Here is a 13,057-nt window from a genome sequence, read left to right on the forward strand (position 1 = left end):
CCATTGTCTAAATGTAAACAAATTTTGCTCATCCATTCACCTATGAAAGGGCATCTTGTTTGTTGGAGGCTGAGTTAATTTTTGTGAAGGGTGTAAAGTCTATGTTTAGAATTTTTCTGCACTTGGATATTCAGTTGTTCCAGCACCATTTGTTGAAGAGACTATCCTTGCTCCAGCATATTGCTTTTGCTGCTTTGTCAGAGATGAGTTGACTATATTTATGGATTGAGATTTTTTTTTTTAATCCTTCTATATTTGTGCCTAAAATGCCTGATATATGGCGTTGTCTAGAAGCTTGATAAATCTACTTTTTCTTGGCTTAGCCAACAGAAATTTGTTTTAAATCCTAAATCTTATTCCCTCAGGAATTTACTGGGCTGAATTTCCCACACTTCTTAGTATTGCTTCTATTGGATTTATACTTGCAACCAATTGCCTTTGTTGGGCAACACAATGAAACAAGGCATGTTTAGATGGAAGATATTTTCAAAAGTAGGTCCTACTTTGACTAAATGCTTTGTATTACATATAGAAGATTCCATAGTTCTTCCTGAAATATATGCCTTTGAAATGTAGACCCAGGAACTGGTGAGCTGGGACAGCTAAAAGATTTCCAGAGGTGAGCGTGACCTATAGCCAAGGCTTAAATCTTAAGAGCTTTAAAGCTATGCTTGCTACAATCTAGAAATCTCTGCCTCCTATACCCTCTTATTCTCCACTTGACTTTTGACAACTTAACTCAGCCAGGAGATGAGGGGTTAGGGTTACACTTCCCCTATGGTACATGGATGTGGAATTGGCTACTAAGGACTTTCCCCCTCTCCTCTTGTGCAGGGGCCATGCCCACCTAGCAGGACTGAGATACTCCAAAGGAAAAGATTCTTGAGTGGATCTTCCTGGATTGGGTTCTAATTAAAGGAATCTCCTTCCCACCTCTAAGTCCTAGATTCCTCCTTCCTTTACATCTGGAATTTTCACGTGGATACTTTTTCAATGCAATCCCTATCAAGCTACCAATGGTATTTTTCACAGAGCTAGAACAAGTAATTTCACAATTTGTACAGAAATACAAAAAATCTCCAATAGCCAAAGCAATCTTGAGAAAGAAGAATGGAACTGGAGGAATCAACCTGCCTGACTTCAGGCTCTACTACATAGCCAGTCATCAAGACAGTATGGTACTGGCACAATGACAGAAATATAGATCAATGGAACAAAATAGAAAGCCCAGAGATAAATCCACACACCTATGGACATCTTATCTTTGACAAAGGAGGCAAGAATATACAATGGAGAAAAGACAATCTCTTTAACAAGTGGTGCTGGGAAAAGTGGTCAACCACTTGTAAAGGAATGAAACTAGAACACTTTCTAACACCATACACAAAAATAAACTCAAAATGGATTAAAGATCTCAATGTAAGACCAGAAACTATAAAACTCCTAGAGGAGAACATAGGCAAAACACTCTGTGACATACATCACAGCAGGATCCTCTGTGACCCACCTCCAAGAATACTGGAAATAAAAGCAAAAATAAACAAATGGGACCTCATTAAAAGTAAAAGCTTCTGCACAACAAAAAAAACTATACGCAAGGTAAAAAGACAGCCTTCAGAATGGGAGAAAATAAGAGCAAATGAAGCAACTGACAAACAACTAATCTCAAAAATATACAAGCAACTCCTGCAGCTCAATATCAGAAAAATAAATGACCCAATCAAAAAACGGGCCAAAGAACTAAACAGACATTTCTCCAAAGAAGACATACAGATGGCTAACAAACACATGAAAAGATGCTCAACATTACTCATTATCAGAGAAATGCAAATCAAAACCACAATGAGGTACCATTTCACGCCAGTCAACTTCCTTTTTTTAATACTATAAACAAAAGTGATTATTTCTTTTATCAGTTTTTACTGGCTAATTTCAAGGCAGGAAATTAAAACCCTAACTCCTTACTCTCTTATTTAAGTTTAAAGAGAAGTCACATGCTGCAATGGACTGAATGCTTATGTCCCCCTAAAATTCGTATGATGAAAACTTTAACCCTCCATGTGATTCTATGAGTTGGGACCTTGGGAGATAATCATGAAGATGGAGCTCTCATGAATGGCATTAGTGCCCTTATAAAGGAATCCTAGAGAGAGCTCTCTCCCCGATTCTGCCATGAGAAGATACAGTGAGAAGTTAGGAGCCTGCACACTGGAAGAGGACTCTTATCATATACCAGATTTGCTGATGCTTTGATCCTGGACTTCTCAGCCTCCAGAACTGTGAGAAAAAATCTTTTCTGTTATTTATGAGGCACCTAGTCTATGATACTTTGTTATGGCAGTCTGCATTGAGATGCATAACCTCACTTGGTAATAACTGCAATGGCATTCCATATGTGACATTCCTGCTAAGTTGCTTCAGTTATGTTCGACTCTTTGAGACCCTACGGGGTGTAGCCCACCAGGCTCCTCTGTCCATAGGATTCTCCGGGCAAGAAGACTGGAGTAGGTTGTGATGCCCTCCTCCAAGGGACCTTTCCAACCCAGGAGATCGAACCCATATCTCCTGTGTCTCTTGCATTTGCAGGCAGGTTCTTTACCACAAATGCCATCTTGAAAACCCTCTACATGTGGAAGCACCATGATTTAAGTAGCCCTTTACTGGTGGGTTTTAGATTGTTTTTCTGTAACAAATCATGGTATAATGAGAGCTATACATATATTTACACACAGATGCATTTTTTTAAATTCTAGAAATAAAATCACTGCCAAAGAGAACATGTATTTTTAATTTTGACACACTTTATAAAATTATTTTCAAATACTTTTTACCAATTTTTTCCCCCACCAACAGTGTATAACAGGCTTTCTTTCCCTAATTAAATACTACTGGTGCTACACCAGCAAGTCTTAGGCTTCTATCCAAACAAAGGCCTTGTTTGTAGGACTGGCCATTAGCTGGCATCTGGTAATTAAACTTGTAAGCAGTTCCCTACACTGATATCAAATTTTCTCTAAATGATAAAACTGCTCTAAATTATAAAGTGGCTCTCAGTGACTAATTTGTTTGTCTAAGCAATTTGATTTATGGAGAACACTGTTTTCCCTCTGGGAGTTTGCAAGTTTTGTATATGCCAGGTAGAGAGTGCTTATGTGTTCAACTCCAATAAAAACTTGGGGGCACTGAGTCTCTAGGGAGCTTCCCCAGGGGACACCACCTTGCCCATGTTCTTGCAGTTGTGTGCTGGAGGGGCACAGGCTGAAACTCCTCAGAGACAGACCCTGGAAGCTTGCCTCTGGTTTCCTCTCATCTTCTCTGCATGCACATTTTCCTTGGCTAATTTTGCTTTGTCTCCTTTCACTGTAATAAATCTTACCCATGAATGCAGTTATATGCTGATTCCTGTGAGTCCTTTTAATGAATCACCAAACCTGGAGGCTATAATTCCTGGTACACTACCAAACATTTTTATTTGCTAATCTGACAGGTGAAAATGAGATGGAACAATGTTTTATACTTCTTAATTATGATTGAGGATTAGCATATTTTCTCTGACCTGATCCTGTCCTTTGCTGAATTTAATAGACATGATTTTTAGAGCAGTTTTAAGTTCACAGTAAAATTGAGTGAAAAACACACAAGAGTTGCCATATACCCTCTGCCTTGACACATGCATACCCTCACCCATTATCATCATCCCCCATCAGAGCGGTACTGATGAACCTACACTGACACATCGTTATCACCCACAACCTGTAGTGTATATTATGGCTCACTCTTGGTGTTGTACATTCGATGGGTTTGGACATTTGTCAATTGTCACAGTATTACATGATACTAATGAGTAATTTTGTTGCCCTAAAAATTCTCTGTGACCTGCCTATATATTCTACCCTTCCATCTAACCCCTGGAACACTGATCTCTTTATTGTCTCCGTAGTTTTGCCATTTCCAGGATGCCATATAGTTGGAAGCATACACTATGCAGCCTCTTCAGATTGGTTTCTTTCACAAAGTAATATGCATTTAAGTTTCCCCCGTGTGTTTTCATGGCTTGATAGTGTATTTCTTTTTAAGCACTGAAAAATACTCTGTTGTCTGAATGTAACACAGTTACTTTATCCCTTCACCTACTGAAGGACAGCTTGGATGCCTGCAGATTTTGGTAATTATGAATAAAGCTGTTATACACATCCATGTGTAGATTTCTGTGTAGACATATGTTTTCCGTTCCTTTGGGTAAATACCAAGAAGCATAATCATTTGGTAAGAGTAGACTTAGTTTTGTAAGAAGCTGCCAATCTGTCTTCTGACATGGCTGTGCCGGTCTGTATTCCTGCCAGCAATGTAGGAAAGTTCCTGTTGCCCCACATCTTCACCGGCTTTTGGTGTTGTCCGTGTGTTGGACTTTGGCCATTCTAAGATGTCTGTGGTGGTATCACATTACTGCTTTCATTTGCATCTCCTGGATGACATATGACTTGCAGCATCTTCTCATATGCTTATCTGCCATCTGTATATCTTCTTTGGTGAGGGGTTTGTTCAAGCTTTCCAGTGCATTTTTTAATCCAGTAATTTGTTTTCTTTCTGCTGACTGTTAAGAGTTCTTCATGTATTTTGGATAGCAGCCCTTTATCAAATGTGTCTTGCAGATGGTTTCCTCAGTGTGGTTTGTCTTTTCATTCTCTTGAACTTTTGGCTATTTCCACGTTAGATTTTGGACTTTTCCCCTAATGATTTATAGGAGTTCTTTAGCATTAAGAAAACTAGCTCTGTGTCAATTTTACATATCAAAAAAATTTTTTTTGGTTTATCTATTTGGATATTAATTGATAACAATTTTTCCTAAGCAAAGTTTTCTTTATTCCAATAAATAGTATGGATCAATCTTTTCCTGTATGCCCTCTGGATTCTGTGGCCTAAGGCATACTTCCTTATTTTAAGATTTTAACATTCCATCCTTTCTTCAAGTATTTAAAAAGACAACATTTTTAAGTATTAAATGAACCTGGACTTTGTTTGGTATACAACTGAAAAGGGGATACAATTTTTCTGCCCTCCCCACTTCTTCTTTACATGGGGCAGCAATTGCCCACAAACAAAACAAACATTACATTGTATCTTTTCCCCCGAGCTTGGAAATGCTCCTTCCTCAAGGGTACCATGTTGTAGGGTTTTCAGGATCTTTTTTCTAGACTCTTTTCTGATCTGACTGTTCATGCACTAACATAAAATTGTTGTTATTATTCAATGAATAAAATGATTGAATTATCTTGTGATATTAGTCTTTGCTCTCTACTTTGATTTTTCAGAATTTCCCTGGCTTCTACTTACTTTTCTCTTGTTTGTTTTACAGTAACACTGTAGGAACAGTTGATATATTTACTAGATGTTCTGGACAGGCACACATTTACTTTTGTACCTTTCCAAGTCTGGTACTCTGTGCAGAAACTTTATAAGTAGATTTATTTACATATTTTTTTACTATTGTAAATGGGATATTTTAGTACTTTGTTTCCATCATGTTTAGCTAATTGCAGTTTGCATCTATGAGATATATTGATTTTGGGATATTATCTTCGTGTCCATCCATCCTATTGAAGTATTTTATTGTTTATACTGTTTTTTTTAAATTGGATATCTTGAGTTTTATAAAACATCTAGAAAAAAATCTTAATATTTCCACCTGCTTTCCAGTTTTCACTTCTTGCTCTTTTCAACTACATTGACTGGTACCAACAGATCCATGTTAACAGTGGAGATAATGTGCTGCCTTATCTTATTTTTCTCTACAAAGGAAATGCTTCTAGTGTTTCAGAATTGGGTATTATTCTGTTCTTTGGTTTGGTGCCTCTTTGTCTATCTCTCTTCATAAAATTGTTCTGTATTAGTTCTTCCACAAGAACATTATTTCAGTCTCCTCTAGCAGAATATTGGCCCTTTGCAATTTCAATCTGTGGATTAAAGCTTTTCAAGCTCAGGAAAGTCTTCGATTATATTTTGGGGGTTTTATCTTCTTTTGCTTTCCTTTTTTCTGATCTATTTTTTTTTTCTTGTTTTGAGGAATCCCATTATTTCATATAGGGGTCTCTTTTATTTTCAGATCCACCATCTTTTTTTTTTTTTTAAATTGGAGTTTACTTGATGTTCTTAAACTGTTTTCCATCTCACTGACACCTTGTACCATGGAATATCTTCTACTTACTGATGCATGCAATATAAATTTGACTTTCTTGTTTTATAATTCGTTTCTGAGCTGTGACAAATCAGTTTTAAAATTCTATTTTCTTGACTCTTCTTCGATCACTAAACTTCTGGTTTTGATTCAGAAGACCATATTTCCTTTAATATGTTTGGTTTCTTGAAAAGCTATTTGTTAATACTTTCCTAACAACTCTTTACCTAGGTTAAGACTCTATTCAGGCCCGGCTGGAAATCACAGGTTCACAAGGAAGCCCCTTATGTCATAGTGTGTGTAATGCTTTATAACTCTCTTCTACTGGTCATCAAAATTTTAATCCCCTAGTCTATCAAACTAATAGTCTTTTCTTAGCAATAATGGCATACAGTCCTTCTATTACGTCATTCTGTTTTCAAACAGAACCCAAGGGTGCTCCAACAGCACTTTCACTAACACAGTTCATGCCATTGTAAGAGGTGTCATGGACTTGGCACCTCAGAAATTTCAAGCTACTCTTAGGGATTTTAAGTGCTTACGAAAGATGTAAAAACATGATGTCCCTCTAATTGCCCTCTCTAATTATATCTAATTTCACTGCATTGGCCAAATCTTCTCTATCAATTATGGTTTGCGACTGTGATTGTTTCCCAATGTCATAAAAGACGGACTTTCATTCACGTCTTTCATCCTTATTGATTTTAGTCTGTTTGAAGCAGAAAGCAAATCTATCATCTTTAGCTTTGAAGTTCTAGCAGCAATTCTACTAAAATTTTTATTTGCGCTATGAACTGCTTGCCCAAGATTCTTAGATTTATTTAGCTAAGTTTATTTAGGTTTTGTAATAGGACTTTTTAGCTTTACTAAATAACTTTTTATTCTCTTACATCATGAAACTGTTTCTGAATTTGATATAAGATGAAACACTTTAATCATCAAGTCTTGCACCTGTGGCCCTGTTCTTTGTTGGAGTTATCCATCTACTCTTCACACTTTATTAGCTTCACTGATATTGTGTAATGCATGAGAAAAATATCTAATTGTTGTCTCTTCTTTACTAAAACTAACTCTCTTAACCAGAGATATTCATATAGTCTGTATAGTCTTCAAATAAGAGAAATATTATGAAGCAATTTGTTTGAACATAAAGTTTCATTTATAGCCTAGTATAAACTAAGTAAATTGTAACATACATGCAAGTGTCATTTTATTGGAATAGATACGATATGTCTAATGAAATAAGAACCTGACAGATCTACAGATTTTTAAATCTATTTACTTCCAAATAACTGGTTGGGAATATCAGGTTCCATGAAGTGGTAGCTACTATTCTAATTATACTTTTAATTCAGTAGTCAACATGAAATTAAATGTCTACAGTATATTAACCCAGTGACAGCAGGAGAAAACTCAAGTTGCCTTGGAGGCTCATTCAATTAAATGGTGGGAGCCAAATAACTAATACAACTAATACTTTAGGAAAAGAGATCAGGAAATCACCAAGAAAAGGTCAGTCAGAAAAGAAAAAACAGAGATTGAACTGAAAATGTACATGACAGCATCAGAGGTGAACACACACACACACACACACACACACACAGGGGGTTATAGGGAACCTGAGTAATGAAGGCAGGAGAAGTATACTTTAGCAAGACCAGAAAAATAGTTGGACAAACACCTTCTGAATAGACAGAAAGAGCAAATTACTGTATGGCTGAAAGAAAATACTATTGTGTAAGTAAAAAACGGGAGTAGCAAATATCCTAAAAATAGTAACTAGAACAACACTATGATGAGAGAAATTGTCTCTCATCAATTGATGTATCAATTGTCTGTTTTCTCACTTATTTCAATTGTATCCTGCTTCAAAAAGGCTTTCGGTCAGCTTTCAAAATCCATAGACAGTAAAATCATTAGACAGAAAAGAATGAAGGAAAATAATCAGGATGAGAAGGAAAAGAAGCCAGTGGTGGGGTCGGGGAAGGGGGGTAGGTGGGGGGTGGTGGTTAGTGAATAATAGGCATGCCACACAGTCCTATTTATATTCTCAAGAGCCAAAGTAAACAGGAAAACGTGACCTATTACAAGATTTCCAGGGGCCATAAGGAAAATGATCCAGATGCTCACTAGAAGCACATGGATTGAGACTTCTGTGAAATTTATCTTATGTGTTTTTAATCAAGAGAACAGACTGTGTGATGGAGCAGATGACACTTTCAATGTCATTTCTACAATAAATATGATATAAAATTCTGAGTGATGTTACCATAATTTCTCTCAGTTCACTCCAAATCATAGCTGCGTAAATATTTCAGAAGAAGCAATTATGCAAATGATTCAGATAAGCCACTCCCAGATGGTCTGGCTTATCCAAGAGCAAAATTTAGAATATCCAGAGAACCTCATATCCTTCAGATAATCCTCAATGAATATTTTCACAAGAAATAAATCATACATGAGAAAGTCTTTCATAATACAGTCCTTGTTTACCCAGAGATAACTTGACAAATAATTTCTGTCTAGACAATGCAGCCAATTAATTACATGTTTTCTAAACTAAGCTACTCATGATTAAATAACTTCTACTTACCTTGTTTTCTGCTGGTTCCCCCTTTTCTTCTCTGGGGAAAGTTATTCCATTTTATAAAATGTGAAAGGAATTATTCTTACAAATAGCTCCCTGGGTGGTGGTTTAGATTTTGTTTATAGGGTAATTCTGAAAATGCTATAAACTTAGAAATTGCAAATGTGCCTTAGTCTCACTAAAATAAGTACCTGAATTGAACATTCCTAAACTCCAGCCCTTTATGTAAGTCTTTTTTTTTTTTTTCCCCTTATAGGTGTAAAACAGCATTGCTGACTTAAAGCAGCAGTATCATCTTATAGAGAATCTCCTAAGCTTTAGATTTTGACAGAAAAATTTAAATGAACTCTAGTGGTAGAGTGCCTAAGTATGAACAAAACAAAAATAACTTCAGGAAACCCACAAACATATAAGTTCCTTAAAATGAAAAATGACCCCCTTGGGGGTGGCTTCCCCTAGGTGGACACACAGACGAATTTCAGGACTTCCAACCACAGGTCTCAAATACTCTCTAACGCGTGGTCTTGACAGAGAGATACCTTACCTCAAATCCGCAGCTTTCCCTGTCTTGTTCGTGCACATAACCTCTCTGGTCTGGTATCCAATCTGGATGTCCCAGTATTTGTTCTCTTGGCGGTTCTGCCTGTTTCTGTTTCTCTTCTTCTTGATCAGTTCACGGGCCTCTGGATCCTTTACCCCTTTCCCTCGGTCCTTGTCCCGCTCTTTACTCTTCCCCCGTCTCCTGGCCTGTCTCACTTGTCTCGAGTGGGGCATCGAGCACGTGCTCCAGGGCCCCACCTGCAAGCTGTACATGCGCTCCTCGGCCTCGCAGGGGCCGGACTGGCACACCTGAAACTCCGTCAGGTTCGGGCACCCCGAGCCGCCGAACTGGGGGGGCGCCACCACGTGACGCGTCCGGTGCTGCAGCCCGCTGCCGCACGTCTTGGAGCATTCCGACCAGGTGGAAAACTCGGACACGATGCAGTCCTGCCGGCAGGGGATGAGGCAGGCCTGCTCCAGGAGCGGCTTGGGCTCGAAGTACTCACAGATGATATCCTCCGCAGGGACATCTTTCTCTTTCTCGATGCACGTTATCTCCCGCACCTGAATGCCTTCCTCTCCCTTAACGCACTCCAGGGGTTTCTCCAGGCTTTTTGAAATCACCGGCTGACACTGATTCCACGGGCCCAGCCTCCAGTCGTACAACTCTTTGTGCCAGTCACAGACTTTGAAACAATTCTGCTGGTTACTGGGTCTCTCGGCTGGCTTGCAGTTTGTATGCAACGTTGTCCATCCTTCCACATGTGCACACCATACAGCCCGGGTCTGAATGCCTCCTGGGCCACATCCGTCTCCCATGCATCGGCCCCACGGACCTAAAAAAAATACAAGAGTTAACAGCGCTACTAGAAGAAAACCACAAATTACTTCACGTTCCAGAAAGACACTTCAAGATCTAGAACGTTAACTTCCCTGGAGTGTGGTAAAGTAGGTCTCTTTACAGCGCTGTTGGAAAGTAATGATCTACACTTTATTCTTGCGGAAGGTGAACTGTGCCACAAAATTTATATAAGGGAACTGCTGGGACAGGTTAACTTTGAGTCCTTTTGGGATTACTGAAAACTTAATTTTATGCATTGTCTTAATGTGAGGTAGAAGAGAACCCTTGCTCATAAAGGTCACCAGAAACTAGTCACAGTGAAAACCTGTTCCCCTTGCCTTACATCCATCACATGCATTTCAGGAACTGGCAAAGAAAATGACAGCTTATGAAGAACCATGTCTCCTGCAGGCTTTTTTTTTTTTTTTTCCTGAGCAATTAACTATTTTGTACAATGTGTTCTCTTCTCCCTCATTTTCCATTGCTCTACTTCCTATGACCTCAAGAATCTATTAGTTGTACACATGTGTTGGCAGAAGTGTTCTCTTTCTGGTAACCAAAACTGGGAGTGAAGAATCTTCATTTTATAGCACATTCTGCCTTTAAGTTTACCAAAAAAATTTTTCTTTCTCATCTCCACAGTAAAATGTACAGATGGACAAGAGAATAAAAATTTAACTAAAAGACTTTTTGTAATTTTCTGCATCTTAAAGGGTGACTTCGCATTTTATTAATGTATTCATTTCCTAAATACGAATTATGTGGTGACATTATGAAGCAATTTTATGGAATACTTAAGTCAGAGGATTTAATATGAGTTGTGGGCTCTTAACCTTAGAATCCTTCTTATCATAGATTAAAATCAACTTATATTTGCATATATCATTTGTTTTTTAAAGATAGGATTCTCAGGGCTTTAACAGACAAATATCAATTTATGTAATTGAGATCACATTATTTTGGAATTTTAAAGAAATGTAAAAATCATATAATCACATTATTTTCAAAATCCATCTATGGCATCTGAGGAACTATTTGATGTAGACTAGACCATTCAGGTAAGACCTAAATCAAATTCCTTATGACTATACAGTGGAAGTGAGAAAGAGATTTAAGGGACTAGATCTGATAGAGTGCCTGATGAACTATGGACGGAGGTTCATGACACTGTACTGGAGACAGAGAGCAAGACCATCCCCACGAAAAAGAAATGCAAAACAGCAAAATGGCTGTCTGAGGAGGCCTTACAAATAGCTGTGAAAAGTAGAGAAGCGAAAAGCAAAGGAGAAAGGAAAGATATACTCATTTGAATGCAGAGATCCAAAGAATAGCAAGGAGAGATAAGAAAGCCTTCTTCAGTGATCAATGCAAAGAAATAGAGGAAAACAATAGAATGGGAAAGACTAGAGATCTCTTCAATAAAATTAGAGATAACAAGGGAACATTTCATGCAAAGATGGGCTCAATAAAGGACAGAAACGGTATGGACCTAACAGAAGTATAAGATATTAAGAAGAGGTGGCAAGAATACACAGAAGAACTGTACAAAAAAGATCTTCATGACCCAGATAATCATGAAGGTGTGATTACTCACACTCACCTAGAGCCAGACATCCTGGAATGTGATGTCAGGTGGGCCTTAGGAAGCATCACTATGAACAAAGCTAGTGGAGGTGAAGGAATTCAAGTGGAGCTATTTCAAATCCTGAAAGATGATGCTGTGAAAGTGCTGCACTCAATATGCCAGCAAATTTGGAAAACTCAGCAGTGGCCACAGGACTGGAAAAAGTCAGCTTTCATTCCAATCCCAAAGAAAAAACAATGCCAAAGAATGCTCAAACTACCACACAATTGCACTCATCTCAGACGCTAGTAAAGTAATGCTCAAAATTCTCCAAGCCAGGCTACAACAATACATGAACCATGAACTTCCAGATGTTAAAACTGGTTTTAGAAAAGGCAGAGGAACCAGAGATCAAATTGCCAACATCCGCTGGATCATGGAAAAAGCAAGAGAAGAACATGTTCCAGAGGAACATCTGTTTCTGCTTTATTGACTATGCCAAGGCCGTTGACTGTGTGTATCACAATAAACAGTGGCAAATTCTTCAAGAGATGGGAATACCAGACCACCTGACCTGCCTCTTGAGAAACCTATATGCAGGTCAGGAAGCAACAGAACTAGACGTGGAACAACAGACTGGTTCCAAAGAGGAAAAGGAGTACATCAAGGCTTTATACTGTCACCCTGCTTATTTAACTTATATGCAGAGTACATCATGAGAAATGCTGGGCTAGAGGAAGCAGAAGCTGGAATCAGGATTGCCGGGGGAAATATCAATAATCTCAGATATGCAGATGACACCACCCTTATGGCATAAAGTGAAGAAGAACTAAAGAGCCTCTTGATGAAAGTGAAAGAGGAGACTGAAAAGTTGGCTTAAAGCTCAGCATTCAGAAAACTAAGATCATGGCATCCAGTTCCATCACTTCATGGCAAACCAATGGGGAGACAGTGGAAACAGTGTCAGACTTTATTTTTGGGGGGCTCCAAAATCACTGCAGATGGTGACTGCAGCCATGAAATTAAAAGACACTTGCTTCTTAGAAGAAAAGTTATGATCAACCTAGACAGCATATTAAGAAGCAGAGGCATTACTTTGGCAACAAAGTCTGTCTAGTCAAGGCTATGGTTTTTCCAGTGGTCATGTATGGATGTGAGAGTTGGACTATGAAGAAAGCTGAATGCCAAAGAATTGATGCTTTTGAACTGTGGTGTTGGAGAAGACTCTTGAGAGTCCCTTGGACTGCAAGGAGATCCAACCAGTCCATCCTAAAGGACATGAGTCCTGGGTGTTCATTGGAAGGACTAATGTTGAAGCTGAAACTCCAGTACTTTGGCCACCTGATGCAG

General features: G+C 38.4%; 1 protein-coding gene across 1 annotated transcript in view; it reads right to left on the reverse strand.

The window, feature by feature from the left end:
* Nucleotides 1-13,057, reverse strand: part of THSD7A (thrombospondin type 1 domain containing 7A) — a 485,777-nt gene that overhangs the window by 279,409 nt on the left and 193,311 nt on the right. Inside the window, exon 2 of the mRNA XM_061413578.1 lies at nt 9,307-10,138. Coding sequence (XP_061269562.1) covers nt 9,307-10,138 — 832 coding nt within the window. The remainder of the gene's footprint in view (nt 1-9,306; nt 10,139-13,057) is intronic.

Source organism: Bos javanicus, chromosome 4 (genome assembly GCF_032452875.1).
Source record: "Bos javanicus breed banteng chromosome 4, ARS-OSU_banteng_1.0, whole genome shotgun sequence".
NCBI lineage: Eukaryota > Metazoa > Chordata > Mammalia > Artiodactyla > Bovidae > Bos > Bos javanicus.